This window comes from Armigeres subalbatus, chromosome 2, assembly GCF_024139115.2.
Source record: "Armigeres subalbatus isolate Guangzhou_Male chromosome 2, GZ_Asu_2, whole genome shotgun sequence".
Taxonomy (NCBI): domain Eukaryota; kingdom Metazoa; phylum Arthropoda; class Insecta; order Diptera; family Culicidae; genus Armigeres; species Armigeres subalbatus.
The window spans coordinates 314766243-314792414 of record NC_085140.1 but is presented as its reverse complement, the minus strand read 5'-3'; the positions used below and the strand labels follow the sequence as shown (position 1 = coordinate 314792414).

Here is a 26172-nt window from a genome sequence, read left to right as displayed (position 1 = left end):
AGTTACACAGTTCCGTGGGACAGACCCCATGTCCCGACATCAGATACCCATGTTGCAGTACTCCTATCGGTTGAAAGGGAGTTCTACAACCACATCCGAAACGACAAAGCCGACTTTGACGAGGGCCTTCAGGAGATTGGAGAAGTTACGCAGTTTTGGTCCAATCTATGGGAGAACCCCGTCATACATAATGGCGATGGGGTATGGATGGCAGAAGAAGAGCGATATTGTGGTGGAATTGGAGACATGACCGCTATCAACGTGACCGCCCAAGACATACCGGAGGCTACCCGGTATACCAGGAATTGGGCTGCACCAGGACCTGATTTTGTGCATAATTTCTGGTATAAAAAAACTCACAGCGGTCCACGGGCGGATGGCGGAATGCTTCAACACGGTACTAGATAACCCCGGGCAGCTACAGGAATTTATCACTAGGGGTGTCACTTATCTTCTGCCGAAGGATCGGAACACTTTGAACCCAACCAAGTACAGACCAATAACGTGCCTTTCGAGTCTGTACAATGTGCTGTCATCGGTAATAGCGAGGAGGGTGCAGAACCATTGCGACGTCAACAACCTGATGACCGAGCAACAAAAAGGTTGTTGACGTAACACACAATGCTGCAAGGATCAGGTCATCATTGATGCAGTCGTTGTTGGGCAGGCCACCCACAAGCAAAGAAACCTGAGCATGGCGTACATCGACTATAAAAAAGGAAACGACTCAGTACCTCACTCGTACCTTCTTAAGGTACTGCAGTTGTATAAGATAGACGGTAGGCTAATGCAGCACGCTATGGGGATGTGGAGCACATCACTACACATAACCGATGGAGAAAAGGTGTTACGGTCCAGGACTCTCAGCATCAGGAGAGGCATATTCCAAGGCGATACCTTTAGTCCTCTATGGTTTTGCCTTGCCATGAACCCTCTTAGCAGAGCACTCAACCAACACAACTATGGCTATCATTTGAAGAGTGGGTAAGGAGTACAAACATTACCCACACCTTCTTTATGGACGACTTGAAGCTGTTTGCGGAATCTGTGGAGAAGCTGCACCAATTTCTGCGGCTTGTAACGGTATTCAGCGACGACATCCGGATGGAGTTTGGTATCGATAAATGTCGATCCATACATCTACACCGGGGTCATCTGGTGGATGCCGACAGTTTCCGCGTCAACGAACAGGAGGAGATTCGAAACATGGTTGAAGGCGAAACGTACAAGTTCCTAGGTTTCCTGCAACTGAAAGGAATTCGCCATACATTCATCGCCATACAACGAAGAAAGAGCGGCAGGAAAAGTTCTTGCATCGTGTCAACGGTATTTTGAAGAGCCTCTTGTCGGCCGGCAACAAGGTGAAGGCGATAAACACGTTTGCTGTGCCTTTGTTGACATACAGTTTCGGGGTGGTGAAGTGGACCAAGACTGACTTGGAGGCGTTAGAACGAGCAGTACGAGTGGCGTTCACTAAGCATCGCATGCGCCATCCAAAATCGTCCATTGAGAGAGTCACCCTGCCGCGTACAGTAGGAGGAAGAGGCGTCACCGATATGCAAACACTATGTGTTTCCCAGATCCAGCAGTTGCGAAGATACTTCGTGGAAAGCCAGAACCGCCAAATCTATCGCGCTGTGTGTGAAGCTGACCACGGATTCAGTGCCCTGCATCTGGCGCAGGAGGACTATCAGCTGAATTGCGACATCAAATCTGTCGACGAGATGATCGCATCGTGGAAGCAGAAGGAGTTGCATGGGACGTACCCCCATCAACTGGAGCTGGAATATATCGACAAAGCGGCGTCGAATACGTGGCTGGTGCGGGGTGAACTCTTCTCGGAAACAGAAGGATTCATGGTAGCCATCCAGGACCGGGTAATTGCAACGAAGAACTATCGGCACTATATATTGCACGAAAACGTGAAGGACCGTTGCAGGAAGTGCAATTCAGTAAGAGAGACGATCGAACATATCGTGTCCGGGTGTTCAGCCTTAGCTGATTCAGCCTATAGATAGTAGAATCTATAGATGAGCGAAAGCATGGCTGAGTCGATTTTTTTACCCGTGCACACGCGTATATGACGTCACAGCCCTTAACGTTTCCATTGAAATCGTGACGTCATGCTCGTTTGGAGACACGTTTGACAGTTCGTTTGGAGACAGAGGATTTATCTTCGCTCATCTATATATTCCACTATCTATAATTCAGCCTATCTCGGTCGTCATAACGAAGTAGCCAAGATTGTCCACCAACAGCTTGCTTTAAAGCACAACTTGATTAACCAGTTAGTCGCCTACTACACATATGTGCCTGACCCGGTTCTGGAAAATTGTTTCGTGAAGCTGTACTGGGATCGCGAAATCATAACGGATGTCCTCATTCGTGCCAATCGGCCCGATATTGTGGTCTACGACAAAATGATGAAGCGGGTAACCCTCATCGACATTGCTATTCCGCTAGACCATAATGTCCAAACAATATTCTCCACCAAGATAACGAAGTACCACGACTGGGCGGAGGAGTTGAAGCAGATGTGGCACCTGGAGGACGTGCGTATAATTCCGATTGTTATCTCAGCAACCGGAATCGTCCCGAACAGCCCTCCCGTCCTACTTAGTCACACTTGGTCGACAACTAAGAAGCTTTGCACAAATCCAAAAATTTATATTTGTCTGTCTAGGCTATATGTGTGGATGTGAGCGTGTATGTGTGTACAAAAAATAGTGTGCCGTACGGCCGATCACCTTTACAGTCTCTTAAATGCCCCACCCCCTTCCCCCTCCCATGGCTGCCTCTTGGATTCGAACCTAGAGCATCGACAAAACCGCCAGAATGATGCGCTCACGCTATGCACTCTTCCACGGTTACTGTGTCAATAGTTTCTGTTATCAATTGAAGCCTCTCTTGTCTGAAAAGTCAGGATGTCGGTGAGCTACACGCTTAAAATGACTTACATATTTTTGTGTTCCGTTCACACAAAACGGGCCTCTCCTGGAACAACTCATATTATGTGTAACTACGATGTTACACATTTTTGTGTAACCGATGGCCGATGATTTTCGGTGAGTTCATTTTACACAGCGAGAGAGCAGTCGGAAATCGAACCTAACCTCAATTGTAAATGTTAAAGTAAGCCAACTTTTCCATACTTATTCGGAGGCTTCTCCAATCGTTTCGATCAACAAAACAAAGTGCGATGATTGTATTCGCACTTTTTTTTGTTTCGCCATCAAAACAAAATGAAAAACCTCCGAAAAAGTACGATTTCTTGCAGCACATTCTGCACACGTTCGCCATCATAGCGACCCGAAGGGACTTTGACAGTTCGAGGCAAACTCACTTACACATATCATGCACATGTGAGACAGTACACAGCGACTGCTTATGTTTCACACAACATTTTCACTCATAGTGAGAGTTGGCCAAGGCGTCGCCGTGATGTGTGAAAGCTATTCATGCGATGTGTACTTGACTTTAAGCGTGTAACGCTGCGCTGTCTGTAACACGCCGAATGCGTGAGTTGAAGAGAGCTCTGCCGCTGAACAGTGGAGAGCGTAAGCAATCATTATCATTGTCATCATCATTGGCAACACGCGTTGCCCTTTGAAAACACCACGTGCTCCTTGCCATCTAGAACCCATGGCTTAGAGATACAATATGTGCACTAGACAAAAGTGAATTGAAAGTCGCTCAAAATGAACTTCTCAACATGTTTTTTTTAACTCACCTAAATTAACAGCAAGATGAACATGTCCAACTATCGACAAGCCAATAAAGTTGATCGTGAACCATGTTTAAGCGGATTAGTAAAAACCCCCTAAGAGTTAAGCGGAGGCGAAAAAAATTTCCATAAATAAAAATTATCTAAATTAATAAAAAAAGAGTTGGGGTTTCCTTTATCACGATTAAACTAGCCAACGGAATGGCCGATTTGCAAAAAAAATCTTATGCTTTCAATCCGGTTTAAGTTCACATACAGAAAAGAATATATACCACAGCTCGAAATTCATGAGTATGTAAACATTTGATGAGTAGTAAGAGATGTTTGAACTTTAAAACGATCATACATAAATTGATCTAGAATGCGGCGCTGCAAACATTTGACATAGGGTATCTGTTCCATAATTAATAACATGCTCCTATATCAATAACATTCGCAAAATAGGCAATTTAGGCTCAATTTGTGTCGTGTTTTGTTGTTATCCGGCGTGCTCACTGCTGAAAAAAATCACAAAAATGCGAAAGAAAACAATTTGTGCACCAATTCTTTGTTTTCGAATGGTATTGATTTGGGTACATGGTATGAAATCAAGGAGCGGTTCCCCTATTTGAATAGAAAACTGTTTAGAGCTTTTTGTGGGATATATTTACTTGTCATACGAGTTATTTAGTATTAATCCATTTCATTCCACCGCTAGATTGTAATTTTACAGATATATATCTAGAACTTCGTAAGATCCTTGACAGTGTGTTATTCTTGACTTGACTACGTTCTAGGACTAATCAAGTATAACTAAGTCGGGTCAAGTACGAGACACTGAAGTCAATATTTCTACTGAGATCGAAAAAAAAAACGTGTCTGTAAAGTCCCAAATGAAGTCGTTAAATAAAATGTGATATTATTAATTCTTTATTAATTCTTAATTCTTATGACAAGTGCAATAATAGTATTTTATGAAACTAGTTGCAAAAATCAAGTTTATGATAAATTTGTACCAAAATAATTCAGTCTAATTTATTCATTCTTGCCAAAAATGTATGTCGATGCAGAGAACAATCATATTCCATGTTATCGTGCCCCATTGCATAGCTCGACAAACCATCAAACTCACCCAAACATGAATTGAGGTAAATGTAGTCATGTAACTTTCTGTTGCTGGTTTTCCATTTTAGCATCCACTGTACAACCACTGTATTATGATCAGGAATTTCAAAAAAAAAGTAGTGCTAGTTCTGAATAAGGCAGGGTCCGTTCAGATGACGAATGATGATGTGGGATATCACTTCGCAGGTGGCATTTAGGATGGTGATCGCTCGAAAGCTCCCATTACTTCCTTCCAGTTCCCCGGTAGCTGGTCAATTTTCTAGATTCTGAATACCAGTCTGTGAAGACAAGTGGATAGCTTTCCGGGATCATCTTGATGAATTCAGTTCAGATATAATCCTTATCAGCTGCATCGATGCTATTGGGCTGTTGGTTCTTCAATTTTCTTAAAGTTTGAGGCTGTTAAGTTTCCAACGTTCGCTGAACTGGCTCGCCTTCTCCGCTGCCTTGACTTTCACCGCTTGTGCTCTCAGCGGGATTTAAGTATTCCTTGAAGTGCCGCTTCCTTCTTCCGATAACACGTAGCCTTTGCGGTATGCGTTGAGCTTCTGATAGAACTTACGAGTTTCTTGAGAACGGCACAGGTGTTCCATTTCCTCGCACTTCGCTTGTTCCAGGCAATGTTTCTTCTTCTGGAAGAAGCGGCTCTGCTGTCTCCGTTTTCGTCTACAGCATTTCACAATGTCCCTGGTTCCTTGTTGCAGCGCGACCGCCCGCACTGCGTCCTTCTTCTCCAAAATCTATCTGCACTCTTCGTCGAACCAATAGTTTCGTCAACTTTGTCACACATACCTAATATTGTTTTATACTGCGTCGCTAATGACTGCTTCAACTGCACTTCAACAGAGGCCCCAAATGTACTCAAGAAAGCCCCATCGAGCTACCCTTCTTCCGCGACGCTGCTTTAAGATGCTGCACATATGCAATGGAGACATCAGGTTGCTTCAGTCACTCTAGGTTGTACCGAGGCGGCCGTCGTTACCGAACATTGTTGATGACGAATAGTTATGCTTGCAGTTTAACCATTCCTAAACAGTCGAGATAGATCCTGACGTCGATAATGTGTGAGAAGTACCATCCATCAATATGTTTGTTATTCTTTCTGCAGTGTTGACCTCCAAGTATACCGATATTGATTGGTGTGCTAAAAGAAGGTGCTAGGAATCGCCATATTATTGAAGGCCGCGTAATTAATTATCCGTAGTCCGCTTTCCTTCGTCAACCAGTGGGCGCTGAACTTTGCAATAGTCTTTCTGAACTCCTCCCCCTGACCAACCTGAGCAGAGCATTTACATGACTCATGATGATTTTGACGTATTGGCTTGGGCAGCTTTCGAATTTATGTTTGAGCTGTGCGTAGAATGCGTCCTTATAATATTCAGTGCTTCCGGAGTGGGCTATGGACGATGATTATGCTATAGTTAATGACCCGGATTTAGAACCTCTTAATGATCGGTTACCACCCGATCACGCTCCTTTGCATATCGCCCATCACGTTGAAAAATGTTTCCAGCTCGCGTGTGTTGCCGCAGCTCTGGTAGATGGCGATTACTTCTAATCATTCGCACCATTGATCCCTTCCAACACACCCCCTGCAACGCTACGATGCCAAATCCGTGGTATTACAGCACATCGACGTGTATGCGTATGCTTCCGGTGAAGTTGAGATTCGCAGTTTCCCGAACCGAACTTCTAAACCCTAGTCCCACCGAAATTCTTAGTTTTCGAATATGCGCCCTCAAAATAGTCTTATTGTATGAGCGCCCCCTTAAAAAATAGGCGACTAAGTACCCCAAATTTTACGACGACAGGGCTGGTCGCGAAATCTCTTCTGAGATCCTTAGGAGAGCTGGACCTATCTCATAACCTCCACAGCATCCAAAAGACAGTAGTTTTTGGAACTTGTGGTATTGTAAGAAGGTTCCTGAACCACCATAACTAATACATCCGGTGCAAACGTTTATTATAGGATTTTAAGTCAACCGGCGAATGAGATCCACAGAGTCCAATCCCCTTTGGCATTTTCAGCTTTATTTTCAAATTCAGTATATCAATTTGATAATTCGTTATTTTCTCAAAAAAAAATATATCTCATTTTGATTAGGAGACAAGTCAATAAAATTTCCTCTTAATTCAGAGAACCACGTTTCGTTTGGATAAGGAAAGTTTAAGCAAAAATCCATTGAATAATTATCCCTTTAAATAGATAACTTTTACCGACCTATTGTGATGAAATTCAATTTCAACATTCGACTAAATTTCCATTTGACTATATTCAAACGACAAATCTCGCTTAACTTTTCAAAAGGACCTAAGTAACATTTTTTTCATGAATTATTTTGAATAGCGCAATCAATAGCTTTCATGTTGTTGTGTTGATTGCGCTATTCAAATTAATTCATGAAAAAAATGTTACTTAGGTCCTTTTGAAAAGTTAAGCGAGAAATGTCCCTTCGATCAAATGTTCTTTTGGCCAAATGCCAAAATTGTATACAGTGTCTGTAAGATTTTAATGCAAAACTGTATTAAAATCTGACATCCGCGCGCTGCTTGAGTGCATGAAATATTAGTTTATTCGCAACCATACTGTCGTTGATAGCATATCTGTAGCATCTTTGCACGATTTCGTATTCATATGGGACAAATATGCGTTTCACGGCAGTATAGTATTATTTATATTTAAATGATATTTCGATGCAAATTTTTGATATTGTTGCCTGTTCTAATGGGTTGACATCAAGGAAGGAGCGCCCAACATAGCTCTGGTCCCCATTAGTTTCTATCTCACGCTTCCACGAGTCGTCCGATGACAAAAGACCGCCAGCTAAGGGTTGTGTACTTAGCTGGTAGTGCAGCCTGGGCACTGTTGTCCTTCTGACATCAGCTAGAGTGAGAAGGTACGTCTCGAGCGTCTGTTCACCAGGAGGTGCAGCTCAAACAGCGTCTGCCTGGTTCCCAGCGGAATTATCGAAGGAAATATCACAGCAAATGATGCGTTACAATATCCAGCGATTGTCGGAGGAAGGAGTATCGGCTGAGTACCGCCCGAAGCTTGACAAACGGATAAGTGCAATCAACGTTAGCGACAACATCAACGATCTATGGGATTCGATCCATGGGCGGTGAGCACAACAGCACGGGAGGTGGTAGTCACTGCACAGAGACGATCCAGGATGGGTTGGTTCGATGTGGAGTGTCAGAGAGTGTCAGAACCTTGCCAGAAGCTGGATGTTGGTGTCGGGTACCCGATCGAATAGATATCGGTACAAGGAAGCAAGAGCAGTCGAAAAACGAACCCACAGCAGAGAGAAAAAATAGTATGAAGAACAAGTGAATGGTGAGGCGCAGGAAAAAATGGAGCACAAAGATATGCGTTGAAGGGAATTTGCTGACAAATAAAACCGAAATGGCTGCCAGATGGAAGCAACAATTCGAGACTTTGTTGAATAGTGGAAGTAACGGAGCATCGGTGAACAGAATAAATATTGGCGACGATGGACAACCTGTGGAGTCGCCTACACTAGATGAGGGTAAAAAAGCTATTAAAGAGCTGAAAAACAATAAGGCAGCTTTTTGAAGTTCTGCACCATATTATGTCAAAAATATGGGAAGACGAGGAATTGCTAGCTGATTGGACGGCCTTATTTGCCCTCTCTTAAAAAAAGGGCACAGACTGGGGTGCGTCAATGAGCGAGTAATATCCCTCCTTAATTCGGCGGGCAAAATTATGTCCCGTATTCTGTTCAACCGTATGAAGAGTCCTTCGTTGGCGAATACCAAGCAGGTTTTCGTGATGGCCGATCAACGACGGATCAAATGTTTACCCTGAGACAAATCCTTGATAAATTCCGGGAGTACAACTTGCAGACACATCATCTGTTTATTGATTTCAAGGCGGGGTACTGTTTAGTGAAACGGAATCATGGCAGATTATGCTAGAACATGGTTTCCCGACGAAACTGATACGGCTGATTCGTATAACTTTGGACGACTCGAAATCAAGTGTAAGGGTTCCGGATGAAATATCGACGTCATTTGTTACATTAGACGGATTAAAGCAGGGTGATGCACTCTCGAATCTAGTGTTCAATATAGCGCTCGAGGAAGCGATTAGGAGAGCTGGTGTGCAAAGAAGCGGTACCATTACCACAAGATCGCATATGCTTTGCGGATGATTTGCGGACGGTATCTTTTTTAGCGGATTGATCGCCGTGCCGTAAAAGAGGCTTTTGTGCCTTTTAAGAGGGAGACAGTGAGGATTGGACTCACGATCAATACCAGCAAAACGAAGTACATGGTCGCTGGCAATCAACGTGGGTTCATTAGTGGTGGTGGTAGCGAAATGGTGCTGGATGGTGAAAAATTTGAAGTGATAGAAGAATTTGTGTATCTTGGAACATTACTCACGTGTGTCTGCCTTATAAGCAGGATGTCGTGGGTTCAATTCCAAAGTCGTCCCTTTCTATTTCTATCTTAATTCTTTCTGTGTTTCACGTTCTACCAAAACGATTCCTACTGTTATAACCTCCCACACAATCCCAAAACTTCCAGTGGCACCTATGAGAGGTCATAGAGCTCTCTGCATCTTTCTTAAGGAGGTGTTCAACTAACCACCCGTACCTTTCCTCAGCATTCGCAAGGACGTAGCCAGGACAGATCTCGACTATTGGAGAGTGCGTTGCTTCCATCTAAGAGATAGTGATTAGTCCTAAATCAATATCTGTGGTAACGGATGAAAGTGATGCTACTCTCATACAATAATCTTGCCTTGTACCACCTACGAATTTGTGTGCATTGCTCAATGCTAATGCTTGAAACATTAGTGACGTGCGATAATGATGTTACCCGAGAGGTGAAAAGGCGTATTGTAGCTGCAAATAGTGCTTATTACGGACTTCGTAATCAGCTTAAGTCCCGTAGTATGCAAACGAAGACAAAATTCGCGTTGTATACTACTCTGATTCTTCCGGTGGCTTTATACGGCCATGAAACATGGACGTTAAAGGAGACTGATCGGATAGCTTTCGTAGTGTTTGAGCCTAAGGTGCTGCGAACAATACTCGGCGGTAAACAGGAGAACGACATCTGGCAGTGTCGCATGAATGAATTGTACCAGGTGTATAAAGGGCAGGATATTTTTAAGCTTATACAACACTGCAGACTACGGTGTGCTGGACACGTTGTTCGTATGCCGGAAGAACGTCAAGCGAAGATAATATTTAGTAGAGAACCCGGAAGAGGCCGCAGGCTTCGTGGATGGCCGCGTACACTATGGCTTCTTGCAGTTGAAGAGGACCTGAGGGCGCTTATTGTTCAGGGCGACTGGAAGCTATTGGCCCAGCATCGAGTCCAGTGGAGAAGGATACGCTATTCGGCGTAGGTTCATCGAAGTGCTGTAGCCCATCAAGTATCAAGTATGAAGTAAGTACCTATGCTGAAATTCACTTTCATCATTCGACTGAATGTCCATTCGACCTAATGTCCTTTTGACCAAATGTCAATCGACTACACGTCATTTGGTGAAATGCCATTCGACGAACTGTCCCGAAGTCGAATACAGCAACGTAGTTCTACCATGGTCTGTCTCTACTGCGATGTCCTGCTGGATTCTAGTCCAGCGCTTGGTTGCAGAGTTCATCTACGCTCTTGCGTAATGTGTGGCTAATATATCTCCACTAACGCTCTCGAATTAATGTCGATGGCATCGTTGATGAAGCTCAGCTTTCGAGATTCAGTTATGTGGCCAACTGGCCTGGTTCTACGTCGTCTTCGACTATACCACCCATTTAAATCTTCCGAAATTGTATATGCCAATATGTTATACAGTTTTTGTAAGATTCTTATGCCGAACTGTATTAAAATCTGCCATCCGCTGGTTGGGTGCATGAACTATTAGTTTATTCTTATTAATAGTATATATTTATATTTAAATGATATTTCGGTGCAAAGATGTTATTGATCATTTAGTAGTTTGCGTTCGATCATTTAATAGTTTGGGAATAACTCATTCTAGAACCGTCTAAGACGAGTTTAGTACTCTCCATTTAATTCCACTACGTTTGGAATTAAATGGAGAGTACTAAACACGTCTTAGACGGTTGAATACATTCCACTAAAAAGAGCTTAAAATATTTTTTCATTCTAGAAGCTGAATCTCAAAATTGTGGTGGACTTCTAGTGCGAAGGTTTTTCTACAACTCTGCTTAATTGTTCGTTGTTTGAATTCTACTAATAACGGAGTTATAGCGATAGTTTCCGTAACTTGTACTAAATAATAACAAAATTCCATTCATTCAGTTTGAGTTACAACTAGCGCTATGACTCCGTTATCAGTGGAATTCAAACAACGAACCATTTCACAGAGTTGTAGAAAAAACTTTGCACTAGAAGTCCACCGTACAACACATTTCAACACAGCTCCTGGAATGAGTTATTGACAAACTACCAAATGATCGAACCCAGATTATTAAATGATCCATGACATCCTTGTTTCGGTTCAAATTTAAGATTCTCGCTTAACTTTTCAAAAGGTCCTAAGTAACATTTTTTTCATGAATTAATTTGAATAGCGCAACCAACAGAACAACATGAAAGCTTTTGATTGCAATACTCAAATTAATTCATGAAAAAAATGTTACTTAGGTCCTTTTGAAAAGTTAAGCGAGATATTGTTTTGTTATCTCTAGTTCGCTTAATTTCAACGCCATAGCTTATTTTCAAAAATCAACAAGTATTACTCAACTTAGTATACCGAACCAATTTGTAAAAATTGATACATTTATATCAACAAAAATTCAACCCTGTCCGCTGCATTTAACGCATTGTTCTGTGCCGCATTTATCCTACCGGTGCTATTTCTAGCATTTTACACCTACCAGCAAGGGAAATTAGTTTATAACCGTTCTGTCCACTAGCATTCGGCATGCAAACACTTACCCAGTTGATCAAGATCAATGGCAGCAAGATGATCAGCATAAACAACCGCACGTCGGTGGGAGTCTCGGTGTAATAGTCGGCGATTGCCTTAATGTTGGATGCAACGAAAACGACATAAACACAGCATGTTCCCAACTGGTAGATGAGCAGAAAGACGTTGATTATGTGTCTGAGGCGGGGGTTGTTTCAGTTCAGCAGCGCAATTGTTTTACATTTTCACACATTTTGGACCCGGAGGGGTGCACAACCGTGGAGATTGAAGGAAGGGTAGAGAAGAGAATTTTCCGATTAATAAATTGTGATCGCTCGCTTCGAACTAGCGGGTTCTCGTGGGATGATGGAAGGGGTGTGATTGATGGCAGAACTGCACCGCAGTGTTGCGCGCGTTCTCTGAAAATGAGATGAGGCTAATGATGATCTGCGGCACTCGGTGGTATTCAACGATACTTGCAGGGGTTCATCGAACAAACTTACATTATCACATTGGCGAGGGGTTTGAGCGCATCGGGCCCTTCCATGAGGGCGGTTTGGGTCACAGCTGGATAGTTCAGACTAGGAACTCGTTTCCGCCGGCACAGCTCGTACTCAGCCTTGATCAGCAGGTGGATACAGTAGGTGCACAGTATACCGATCAGCAGGGTACCGATGGAACCCACCAACCAACCGGCGTGATGGAAAGCGTTGGGCATAGCCAGAATGCCCGTACCGAGAGAGCCTTTCAGCAGATGGATCAACGTTTCATTGCTTGTGGTTGGGTGCTCCACGTGCCGGTGTTCGTACGGGTTGTAGTCTACCTCTATACCATGCTTTTTGTCCTGAATTTCGAGCACATAACTGTTGGCACTGATCGTTTTAGCTGCAGTAGATTTTTTGCTGGATAGTAATTGTAAAAAGAAAGTTGTATTGCTTATTTTAACTAACGAACTTAATAATATTTACCTTGGCACCTGCTCATCTCCTACGAACGCCGTATTGCTATGACCTTTGTCTACGGTCATTTTGAGATATTTTTATCTGAAAAAGAATGGAAACGAAATGCTTAATCATAAAGTAAATAATGTGTTTCGGGTCTCATCAAAAAATATAATGAGGGAATCCCGATGCAAGTTGAAAGTGATTCATGCCTCGCACCTTCCCCAGTTTACGACAATCATCGACACTAATTTGCGTAATCGATAGCAATCGCCGTCAATTTGAATGCCAAACCTCCTACGTTTCATTAAATTGCGAAGTGGGTGAGAGTAATGCCCGCCAAAAGTCGCAAAAACAGAATGGAAAGAAGTTGACATTGTGGCAGGCTGCCTATGCGGATTGCAATCACGTCGTCGAAATGTTCCTACAAACAATGAATGCCAAGTAGTGTTTAATGAGTGATGGTATGCCTTGTTGGTAGTATCTCATTTAATTGAATACCACCAGCGTAGTTAGAGACAGAGTTTTCGTATGTTTCTATGTGAATGTCATGACCTGTGTTTTTATAGAACTTAAATTATAAGACGTTGAAAATCAAATCCATGCTAGCATCGCCAACTTTCATTTGTGCCCAAAGTGGGAATTATCGATCTGGAGTAATAATACAAGAATATTGAACATATTGTTCATGCCTGAAATATATTCAGTGATCCTTTTTTTATGTTTTAATATAATACAAAAAATTCTGAAGAATTTTTCATACAATACATATGCAAATATTTTGTACAAAAATCTAGAGAAAACTGTGTATGAACGATTAATTTAAAAAAATATTTTGGGAGATTTTTATGCGGAATTGTAAAAAAAGATCTGGCACTTGTTCAGCGTACACATTTCCATAAAATTAGAATCCAACATGAGCCAATTTTTGAAACAATAATTTTTCCGCTTCAAACAAATCTGTATGGTTTGTAGAGGAGATCCATCTATCATCCATACCATCCATCCATTTGAAAAACATAAATCTGTTGCCAGCTAATAATGTTCAATGATAACCAAACCAATGTCAATGTCACCTACAATTCTGCCTAATTCAAACTATTCCGAAAATAGAAGAAAGCAGCTGGATGCATTATTCAATAGAGATAGCACTTATTTATTCCGCATAATCTTCGCGCAAAATACTAACACGCACGAACGCCACTCGGTCATTATCCAATTGACAGAATTACGGACATCCTCAGATGATCCAAGCGTAGTCACGCGGTCTCCACTGCAGCAATTTTCAGGCGAGTTCATTTTTAGAAATCACTTGTATCCAGCTCGATCAGGTACAGCAGTAGATGCGCGTCCAACAATATTCTACATGGGAAAAAGTCTACCGTTCTGTTTTAATTTGCATGTAAAACATTGCAGATTAGAGCAATCCCCGGTTATAATTGTTCCATCGTCAGTAGCGCAATTGTTCGCATTCGCAATATGCACTTTTTATTCTCAGATTGCCATTTATAGTTTCCACCCGCTTGACATTAGTACTGGTTCCTGGACCACGCAGTTGCAATTAAATCGCGATCCGTAGCGAGACAAAGCCCCTAATGGCAGGCGTCGTCAGTTGGCGCAAATGCCGGCTTCCTGGTACAAACCTGTTTCCGTGCCCAGGCGGTCACTAAGAATGGAGAGTGATACCATGAAATAAACTTTGATTCCCATCCATCGTGTTGGAACCAAGAGCAACAAATCCACCGCACTGTAGCTGGTTCTCTTGGGAGTGGTGCAATGATCGGCCGGCAAGTCTGGTTCAACCGGTGTTCTGAATAAGCGGAAAAGATTGGCCAGCTGACCTTCAACTTGTTACGACGAGACTGGAACGGATGAACCATCACCAGAGCGATGTGCAAACAGTACGATGACTAGGAGTGAGACATCTACGCGCGTTCAATGTGATCAATCATATCATACCTGATTGCATTTATCTCGGCCTAGATTCGTATGACTATTCGTTTTCGAAATAACAATAGTCAATGGCCCTCCCCCAGCTAGAATGATAATAATGCCACGCTAGATTGACAGATATCGCGTCCAGCATGCATTGCAAACAGTGACTATTATGACATCAAGCTGGAATCTAATAAAGTTTATGTATTTTGCAACGAGGGAGTCGCACACCCTTCTCCATTCATACGGCTATCACTTCCATTGAGTTGTTCAAGGGATTAATCACATACGTACATGTACGATCTCGCATGGGAACCGACTATTTGTCGAAGATAATGTCGACTGCCTCAGTTGGCAGTTGGGAATTGTTTACCTACGCCTTTATCGAAACCGCCATTGAGCATTTTATTTTAATACCACTTCGACGGATCTCATCAATATGGAAAAATGTTCAAAAATGACGTCAATATCAGTTCTCTTGTCACTATCGACACTGCCAGCGCATTGCAATAGTACCCTCACCATCGAGTTGCGAATGATTATGAATGGAAACCAAGCACTTGCAGGGATGGAATTCATGCAAAGCTTTTTGTTTTAAAGGGAATTGCATTCCAAGGCTGGTTCATCTCTGAAGGTTGTGGAGTAATTGCAGGATGCTTTGAGTAGGGTTAGGAAGTTTTTGACAAGTCAGTTCTTATTACAAGTATATACAGTCGACTCTCTACATCTCGATGTTCTATACCTTCAATCCACATACTTGTTTGCTACCAACGACCAATTCTAGACGTATATATGAGTTACAGCAACCAAATCGGTGTGAATTGAGCTGAAAGATTTGAGGGGGCCTTGTTTCGTTGCGGGGAGTCGCAATCGGCGTTTTCCGGTTTCGTTGTTTTGTAAATAGGTGTCCGAAGAGCTAGTTGTTTTGAGTAGCCACTAGTCAGATTTGCTTGAACAGATTGATGTTCTTCGTCTTTGGCTCATCCAGAGTAGGGATGAAACGATACCACTGAGATATCGATACTTTTACTTTAAAATAGTCTCGTATAAAAGTATCGATACCACTAAATATCGAATTGAAAGTATCGATACCTACTCGTGTCATATGAGTACTCATATATTTGAAAAAAAATTCGAAAACGATTGTTTGGTCACTGTCAAGTAGTTATTCATTATTGATGTTGAATAGAACACTAGAGAATTAAGCACATTTAATTACTTTTTGTTATTTGATATTTTAATTCACTTATCTCGAGAGTGTATTAAAAGCTGTTAAAATTTATTTCACGTGAAGCATTTCATATGTAAACCAATTCCATCTTTTGATCATTGAATGCATTTTTCGTATTTTTAATTCATGTTTTTAAAGATGCGAATCTCTCTGATGCTTCTCCAATGGGATGGGACATTTGCACCACAGCTTCATATATTAGTTCAATGTCGAGATTACCCGAGATGTTTGAGCCATTTACTATCGAGTTCGAGGGAATTTTAAACCAATATAGGATTGAGTAAAGTGAGAATTCATTTCTTGGATCAATCCGGGACCCCTAATGCATTATTTATTTTGAAAGCTTTATTGAGCAATATTGTTATGAGTAATTATTTTAATAAGTTAATAAATTCAAAATTTAATCAAATCGTTTCTAGAGAATTTTGTGTCCTATCAACACCCAGTATGATGCCAACTATTCGATTTCTTAGAAACGATTACATTGAATTTTCTTAATATTAAAAAAAAAAGTTTTGCAATCTTTATTTCGTGGCCGTGCGGTTTGCGGCGCCGGTCATCTGAGCGTATGCTATAGTATGTGTATGTATCAAATGCTTCAGGCGTTTTCCTGTTTTACAGATTTTTTTGATCTTTTCAGATCTATGGATGCTGACTCAGAGGCTTTTAACTAACTAACTAACTATCTTAACTAATTTTCAATATTCTTACATTCTCCAGACCCTTAAGGTTATTCAAATGCTTTTAGATTCCTAGGATTTTCTACGGATTCCATAGTCTCTCGAAATTACTGCCTGTGACTGTACCGCACAATACGAGACGTGTGCTCACTTTGAGATTGAGGATAGGCCAAATTTACTATCCTCAACTTTAAGTGAATTATTAGAAATATAGAATAAAGCTTAGTACACTTTTATATATAAACCACAATTAGCACAAATAAGTGTTGAACGGCAAAAAATGAATACTTGGTATTTTCATTCGAATTAAATACTAAAACATAGAAGATTATTTCGAAGAACATACTAAGGTTTATTGAATTTAATAGACTTTAAATAGGGTACTCGATTGATTCGATATCGATATCGATTCCAAAAGTAGTTGGTATCGAATCAAAAGTATCGAGTATTTACTCGTATTTACTAGTATCGATTCATCCCTAATCCAGAGTGTTGTTCCTCAAGGCGGATATTGTGTTTTGTTTATCGCTGGCAGTTCGGGCAGCTTGGATGATGAGGCCATTGTTCAAAATATGGTTTACTGAGAGCTGACACTTGCATGCTTCGTAATATTCTGCAGGGGATATTAGATTCCCAATATGTAAGAATGTTTGCTGGTAGGGGTGGTCAGGGCTGTCATCTCACTGGCCAAGTCAGGGACGGTTAAAATGCGCTTCGCTTTAGGTCGGGCCATGGTCTGGAGCATGGCCGCAGCTTCCGCTAAGAGTACCGAGCAGTGGTTTGGTAGATGGTATAATAATAAGCTTCGATGGCATCAGAAGCGGCTCTGCTGCCGACCCTACCTTCGACTTTTGACCTGCCTGTGGAAATAGTTTCGGAGTTCGAGGATTTGTTCGAGATTCAGTCGTTGAATAGGGTCGGCGCCTGGGCCCATATAGGTTTATTGTTAAGCCTTTTTTTTGGGCATAAATCCGATTTAGGGCCGCTTCTTTCCCAGCTTCTAAGTTCTAAGAGACGCAGGTCGGCAATCCTGGAAGGCGTTTCTGGCATAGGTCGCTGAGTGCGTTGTTCATTCGGTCGCATAGTCTGCAGTCGTTATTGCTGAAAAGGGCGGCGATCAGGGTGGTATACAACCGGTGCAAACGGCCAAGCTTTGCAAGTGTTGGTGAGAGTTTTGCCGTTGACAACCGAAAAAAATCATCGAAATTTGCCATAAAGAAACCAAATCAGCTGTTGTTTACTTTTTTGAAGTAATTAATTTGGGCAGAAAATTGAAAATTTTCAATTAAGTGATGTGTTGTCAGCATAAATACGACGACCTTCACCGTTTTGGATTTTTGGCTCCGGAGCAGGACTTAGAACGAGCGATTAGAAAGGAAGTTCTTGGCGAATTGTAGTAGGTTTCCGGTGATCCCCCGAAACTTTAGTTTCTCAAAAACTCTACCCGGGTAGGCGATAATGGCTCATTAACAGTAAAAAGTGATATTGATAACAAAACATGATATTAACTTGTTTGAAATAAGAGTAAAAATAACAAGCGAAAATAACAAAAAATTGCACCGAAATATCATAAAAATATCATGTTTTGCTATTAACAAGAACTTAGCAATATCTTGAGCTATTAGTTTGTTCTTGTTAATAGCAAAACTCGATATTTTTATGATATTTCGGTGCAATTTTTTGTTATTTTCGCTAGTTATTTTTACTATTATTTCAAACAAGTTAATTTCATGTTTTGTTATCAATATCACGGTTTCTACCCGGGTAGGCATCCAGATGCGGTTGTAGGCTTTGAAGAAGACCAAGGAAGCTAACACGATATGGTGACAAGCGCTCCTGGCATCCTCGGGGATCTGCCCAAATGATGCAAAACACGTGCTGGTTCCGCGGCGCGAAGGAAGGGGTGCTGCCGGTTATCAACGCGACCAGTGCTTTCGAGGAGTTTTGTTAGCCTTCAGTTCACCATCCGTTTCATCGTGCACTAGAAACAACAATTACAGTTGTAACTTTTGATCCAGGTGAGTCGTTATCGATTTTTTTGTTGGGGCCTAGAATCACTGCGTCCATTGAGTTGAACTTTTGTGGTATATTATAATAGTTGAGTTAATAAAATCCCACTACCCTTCCAGGATTTGCAGTCCAAATATCTTCGCCAATAAGCTCCAAGATCCAAGAGCTTTTCGGTTACTGAAACATTGGGGTTTATAAATCTCTTTGATTGAGCACACTTTTCTGCTACCAACCAGTTGATCATCAACCTTTGACTTCCCAGGAAATCCATTTTTATGGTACAGTATAATATACCGCAGAAAGATTCTGAACCAATAAACTGTGTATTTAAACCTCATTTTGCAAGCTCTTCTGCCTTTTCAATATCTCCAATGTCACAGTGTCCTGGAACCCAGTACAGATTCACGGAGTTCTCTTGGCACACCATGGCGCAATGAAAGAATGCATTCCCAGACAAGTTTTGACGTACATTTAAAGCTACTTAATGCTGAGCGGCACTGACTGTCTGTGAAAATACATTAAAAAAATGCATTTTTGCAATTCCTGATCATAATACCTGGTTTACAGTTCGTCTTTGAGTGATAAAACGGCCTACTTTTCCATATCAACGAAATGGGTGCTATAATGAGAAACCAACATCAGAACAGTAGTTACATGACTAAATTTTGCTGAACTAGCTTGGGTAAGTGTTCAAATAGTGCATTCTCTGCGTCGCGTATTAAATTAGATAGTTTGATGGATATGACTTCAAAAATTTCCAAAGGCAAGTATATCTATCGCTTCACGGCTTATCACGGCTCATTGCAAAAAAAAGCGTTTGCAACTCGTTGCAAAACTCGATATTATCTGCACTCATAGTTAGGGTGGTCCTCTGAAAATTTGAGCTCATTTGGATTAAAACTGATTTAGCACAAGCCATTTCAAGTTTTCATGGAAATTAATATGGGGAATTAATTTTTTTCATTATACTGTTATTGACGCTTCCCCATTAAGCGCAGGTTGAAAGAAAACCTACATAGCTAAAAGGTATACTCAAGAGCTTTCACTGAGCGAAAACTGCATCTTAATTAATCGTTCCAATAATTAGTAATCAAATTTAATCTATAACGTGGTTTTTAGAGCTAATTGCATAACTCAACAGGCAACATTGCTGCTCGTGGCGCGAAAGATAGCACCCACAAATTCAGGCTACTATGTTGCACTGCACATTTCAGTGATGCCTTGAAAGAAGTTTAACGATCATGACTAAAGATTTGCAACCTGTATTAAAATCGATTACTAATTATTGGGGCGATTAATCAACATGCGGTTTTCGATGGGTGAAAGCTCTTGAGTATTCCTTTTGGCTATGTAGGGTTTCTTTTAAACTGCGCCTAATGGGGAAGCGTCATTAACAGTATAATGAAAACATAAATTTCCCCATACTAATTTGCATGCAAACTTGAAACGGCTTGTGGTAAATCAGTTTTAATCCAAATGAGCTCAAATTTCCAGAGGACACTCAGAACATGATAAAGAATCAAATGAGCGCTGTGGAGCAAAATCAATATTTTGAACCACCCTAATAAACGTACAACTCGTGCTGAAAAAAACATCTTTTTGCAACTTGTTGCACAAACTACTAATCTATATTTCCTCTCTACACAGATATTTGCATACTTCATTATAGCAAAAATCTCCCCAGTTTCACAATGCCATTGTGATCGCTATCCCAGAACCGAAGATTCCTGCTCCCGTTTTTGTTCCAATTTTTGAGCCATCAGTATAGAACTTTATGGAACCGTCCCGAACAGTGGGACACCCGACATCCCAAACCATACGTGATTGTTCACATATGTTCTAAGGAATGTCATAGTTCTCCACAAGTTTCATCCAGTCTCCATCTAAGTGACCATCTAAGTCTCCTGACTTGAATAACTTCAAACGCTTGAGCTTTTGCATATTCTTTTCCGCTTCTAACTGCACAAAGAATTGCTTCTAACTATTTTGAAGGTGTGCTACGCATTGCTCTCGTTATAGCAATGGACACTAACCTTTGCACTTTGGTCAGATTCTTCTGTGCAGTAGTCTCTTTTGTTTTTGGCCACTATACAAGAGCGGCATATGTCAGTTTTGGACGAAGTTGGAAGTTTAGATCCAATTAATCATTTTTGGCCCCATTTTCTTCCAAATATTTTAGAGCATATCCGTAAGGCACTGCCCTAGTAACATTTTGGTTTTATGCTGGTTCCATAACACTCTTGAAGAGTAAATTATGATCTTCAAGAGCGTTATAAGACTTAAAATGTTACTTGGGTGGTTGCCTTTTCGATCGCTCACTTAATATGAGCATTCCAGTTTAGTTTGGAATCCAGAATGACGCCCCGTGTATTTGACCTGGGCCCGAGTGAAGGAGAAAGGTTTTATCACTGTTCTGCTCGTAAGGATTCTAGAATTCAGAATACATTTTGGGACTTGTAATGTGGTCCTCCTATCCGGTGGGTCACTGGGTTAGATGAAGTGAATTTGACCACAACGTCCTTTTTTGACGATACAAGTCCCAGAAAATGACGTTTATTTCATCCCTAATTATACAATTCCGGTAGTTTTGTATGACACCTGTTCCAGAAATGGCCAACAACAGGTTTCTTTGAAGTGACCCTTTGGGAACCAAAATGGCCAGTTCAATATTTCCGCACCATATTAGCAATGTGGGTATCAAACTTCAGCATTTTGCAAGACAAGTGGAATTATGACATCCGGATACGATTCTGGGGTCAGTTCAGAGGCCCTTAAAGAAGCCTCCGGAAACATCAAAATCGGCCATTTTCGAAGTGTCACAAACTGTGACAGTATGGGTATTAAACTTCCGCATTTTGCAAGACAAGTAGGATTATGACATCCGGATATGATTATGAGAGCATTGACCACCAGTACCGTTGCCCTCAGGGGAGCTTTTGGAAGCATCAAAATCGGCCATTTAAAAAATGGCACAAACGTACCCATATTATCAAACTTCAGCATCAGCAGACAAGTGAAATTATGACATCCGGATGTGTTTCTGGGAATACGGGCTATCCTGAGGTTACTTCCGAGGCTCTACGAGGCGCTTCAGGAAGCATCAACATCGGCCCTTATCAAAATATCACACTGAGGTCAGATTGATACCCATTTCGGACTCTCTAAGTGTGGCCAAAATCCTTAGATTTGTATGTCACAATCCCACTAGTGTTGCAAAACGCTGATGCTTGATACCCATACTGTTTGCTTTTTTTTTAAAAGCCCAATTTTGATGCCTCCGGAAGCTCCCCGAAGGGCCACGGAACTGCCTTCATGTTAGCCAATATCCCCAAAATCATATTCGGATGACATTGTTCTGCAAAATGCTAAAGTTTGATACCTGTATTGCCATAGTTTGTGGTATTTTGAAAATGACCTATTTTGATGCTTCCGGAAGCTCGTATAAAGGCCTTGGAAGTGACATAGGGATGGCCAATATTCCCAGAAACATAGCCGAAAGTCATAATCCCACTTGTCTTGTAAAATGCTGAAGTTTGATTGAATTGGCCATTTTGGAGCCGGTTCCCAAAGGATCACTTCAAAGAAACCTGTTGTTGGCCATTTCTGGAACAGGTGTCATCATGTTTTTTGGTTCAGATATAATCCCTATATACAAATCTAGCGGAATGGTATAAATAGGGATGGAATAAACGTCAAATTCACTACGGTTACAAATTTAATAAAATTTAAGGTGAAGGTGGGTTGAGTACCAAAACAAATTTTTAGTGACGCCAAGTTTGAAAATGAAGTAGCTTTTCTTTTCCTAGCTTTTAGTAAGTTCGCAAGTTTTAAATATTGCCTAAATAATAATAATTTGATTCAAATTTTAGTTTGCAAAATTTAGTAAGTTCGAATAGTTTGGCCGATTACCATAATTGCTAGTTGAACATTGTGACTATTTAGGTAAGCCTCTTTAGTGGAAAACTATGAAATATGTTTTTTAGTGAAATGTATCACGTTGAATAGGCGTCGTCAAGCCCATCCAACGGGGGCGGCCTATCCAGGATTGGGTCACGTGCTTTCCACGCGCACGGTAGTCGAAGGTTGTGCCGGCTACGCTTCACTACGCCTAGACGAAGGTTGTTCCGGTTGGGAAAGTAGTAATCCAATTGTAATCCAGATCCACTGGCTTCGAGTCAAACGCAACGAAGTCGTTGGAGCGCCTAGCCGATGCGGAGCTAAGGTCAGATTGACACGTATACGAAAAATCTTCTGATCAAATCCGAAAATTGTAGATCTAGTTAATAAGCCAGTTAAATGTGTGACGTCATTAGTAAAGGTTTAGGTGCAACTTTATGTCACAATAAACATTAAAAAATCGCTTTGCTTTGGAAAAAAGTCCTATTCAAAGAACTTTGAGAGTTTGTAAAGTTTTAGTTTAATTGATTATTTTGAAATTAACTTTTACTGATGAGTATTTAGCTTAGACGTTTTCTGCCGCTCATTTCTGGTTGACTTCCATTTCTTTTTTATTACTCTTTTTGCCTTAGTTTCCACGTAGTTTTCTGATTGTGTGTGCCAATTTGTTTAGTTTGGATTCTGTCGATAACTTTGCGACCCACCCTGAGAAAGGCTTAGACAAAGAAACGGTCCTTCTGATATAAAGGTGGCGCTTAAGCCGTTGCTTGAAGAGCAGAATAGAACGTTTCAACATCCAAATAAAGTGTATAAAAATGTGATGTTTTCTCGTTCTTTACTTCCGTCATTCATAGTAAAAGATGTTACGTACTAACAGGTAATTTTTTCACATGATATTATATGAGTTTCAGAGTGAAAACGGATAAAAGTCGGGTAATAATACTTTGAATATTATGTATAAGCCTAGCCCTTGAACATCATGTATACATCATTTGCAGTCTAGCATAAATCCGTTTTACACAAAAAATCCAAGAACTACCTTTTGAATTTTTTTGATAAATATCCATTTTATAAACCAGCAACACGGACAAGTTAACAATAAGCTGCAGTTCAGGAAATGTGAAACCACCGATCAAAGTAATCGATTGTCATTTTCACCCTAATCGGTACTATTTTAAATAACTTATTGGCACATTCTATCCTGTTCCAAGATTTGACATGTTGCTATTGGCTACTGTATAGCAAAGTCGATGAAAGGTAAGGTATTCATTAAAACGTCAAGCTTGGGTACCGAAGGACCACATGCAGTACTGGAAGTGGTCGTTCGAAAGAGCTCAACAGTGACGTCTAAATTAGTCTTTGGTTTTTTACTTTGTTTTAGCGTTGTTCTATTGAGAGCGATTTCTGCAAACCCTGCTAATGATACGTCAACAAATAACCCCACTTAAAAATCCCGTTCAAATGATTTGTAGAAAACTAATATTTTTTTAGATGTGACTTAGCGAATGTCTAGTATTTAAAACCTTTAACTTTTGCACAAAATGTTTAGTCTTAAGTATTTGATGAAACAATGAACAATGCGTCTCCATATGCCTGTTTGTTTATATGATGAACATCAGGGTGGCTAAAATTAGTATGGAAAAAACTTTTTAAATTTTTTTGATAAGCCGTCTTTTTATTCGGTTCTGTTTGATGCCCTGATGCTCCAGACAAAATTTCAGCCAAATCGGTAAACGTTTGGGCGGTGCTAAACTCGTTGAAAGTTTATATGGAAAAATGTATGCAGAAACATCGAAAAACAGTGATGTTGCACTTGGACGGCACAATTTACGATGAAGAACTATAATACTCATTCAGATCTTGAAGAAATTAATACAGAATGTTAGTCTGAAAACCGCGAAAAGATTAATGTTTGCCCGGCGAAGTTTTTAACATTTTTTATATTCCTTTACGAACAAAATATCACAATGATAGGGAGATAAAAGTATCATCGTGTTGGCTTCATGATATACGCATGCAAAAATAGGGAACTAGTTTATTACTGTGGAGGTGCTCAATGAACACTAAGCTACAAGTCGGTATTGTCTTCGGGGATGTAATGCCAACAAAGAAGAAGATGGTGCTGCGTGTGCGCCGTCATAGAACTCAGGCTAACACTCCTAGCATCCAATAAAAAGTACGTTGTGTAGTTATCATACACCTAGTGTTAGAACGAGACAGACAAAAAAGTAGTATACAAAACGAATTCTGCTGCAGCATCGACACCAATCAGTCATAATCAGAAGAAATAAACGGTAGAATTTATTACTGATGAACACTGCACAAGGCAATGCAAACTACCTTCATAACTACAACAAGGACGACGATCCACAGCTTATAGCTTTATGACATCAGCCTCAACTGACGACGGGGGGACGATGCGATCCATGCAACTTTTTTTTTCGATTGAGACGAGCCTCCAAAAAAAACCGGATGGCTAAGTTCTGCCACGCAAATTATACGATCGGTGTACGATTTGCGTGCCTTTTTCCCGTTTTTGTTCCACTGTCTGTCATTATACCATCCCCGTCATCGTCGGTTGCGTTTTCTCGTCTCGCCGAAACGTAAGTTAGAGTGAAAATTTATCAAAAAGATAAGACGCAAAAAGAACCGGATCAATCAACATTGACTAGTAGTTGGTCTTGCACATGTCAACCCGATCTGACTTGTGTGACAAAGTTATGACAACTGAAGTTTCATTTATGCAAACACAAGCTTTTTAACGATTCGAACCCACTACGTCAGCCTATATAATATACCGACGTGGACTTTGGACGAATAATCTTTCCATCGATCGGTACAAGTTCGTTGCACGAGGAAAGAAAAAAACGTCACTTTGGTTAACGAAATAAATACTGAGATTGGGAACACGGCACCTGGACTATGCAACAAAAAACGATTCCAACAGATAAGATTTCTGAAAAAAAGTCACCGAAATTCAATAATTCCATCACAAAAATTGGGCAATATTTTACCGAAATACAGCAATATTTTTTATGTAGATCTAGGTTTTGATTACCGATGAATAAGTACCGTGGGGCATCGAAATCCGTACATTTAAGCACCTTAGTAGGGGAACTGTTCCGATCTCAATCTCACTGTACATATATCCATCTCATCGCTAAACAAAGAAATACGGGATCAAATTCGTCGCTTCCTTTTGTCAACATGCGTGCTCACTGCTGAAAAAAATCACAAAAATAATAAACAAACCCAATTCCTTTCCATTGCTTTGTTTTTGATGGGATGGAAATAGGAGCTATGAGATGAAGTGGCGAACCGTTCCCCTATATGAAAAAGTCATTAGAAAATATGAATCGAATGTAAATAAAACGTTTGTCATTGACACAGGCGCATGAAAGCTTCTACTTTTGAAATGTTTCACATTTACTCATGAAAAACTAAGACAAACATGATAAAATAATGAATTAAATCAACTACTCCTGACTCGAAATCCGTCCACCGTGGACGGATTTCGAATCAAAGGATCAAAATCCGTACAGCTATTTCTTAACTGAATATTTAAATTTAAACAGTCTGATTGACTGAACTACCACTGTAAATAGTTCGATATGCACCTTGAGAAGCGATCCCTTCGATTTGTAATCCACTTATCTTATGTAATGATTTGCAATTAGCAATTAAAATACAGTTACTTTTGGTGCAATTAGCCAAAAACAAAATGGCGGCATAAACTCCGCGTT

At 40.8% G+C, this 26172-nt stretch overlaps 1 protein-coding gene across 1 annotated transcript in view; it reads right to left on the bottom strand.

Annotated features, from left to right (window-relative positions):
* Positions 1 to 26172, bottom strand: part of LOC134216759 (proton-coupled amino acid transporter-like protein CG1139) — a 77028-nt gene that overhangs the window by 6963 nt on the left and 43893 nt on the right. The window contains exons 2-4 of the mRNA XM_062695571.1: positions 12704 to 12778; positions 12239 to 12637; positions 11765 to 11933 (exon numbers count right to left, since the gene is read on the bottom strand). Coding sequence (XP_062551555.1) covers positions 11765 to 11933; positions 12239 to 12637; positions 12704 to 12762 — 627 coding nt within the window. The 5' untranslated portion in view covers positions 12763 to 12778. The remainder of the gene's footprint in view (positions 1 to 11764; positions 11934 to 12238; positions 12638 to 12703; positions 12779 to 26172) is intronic.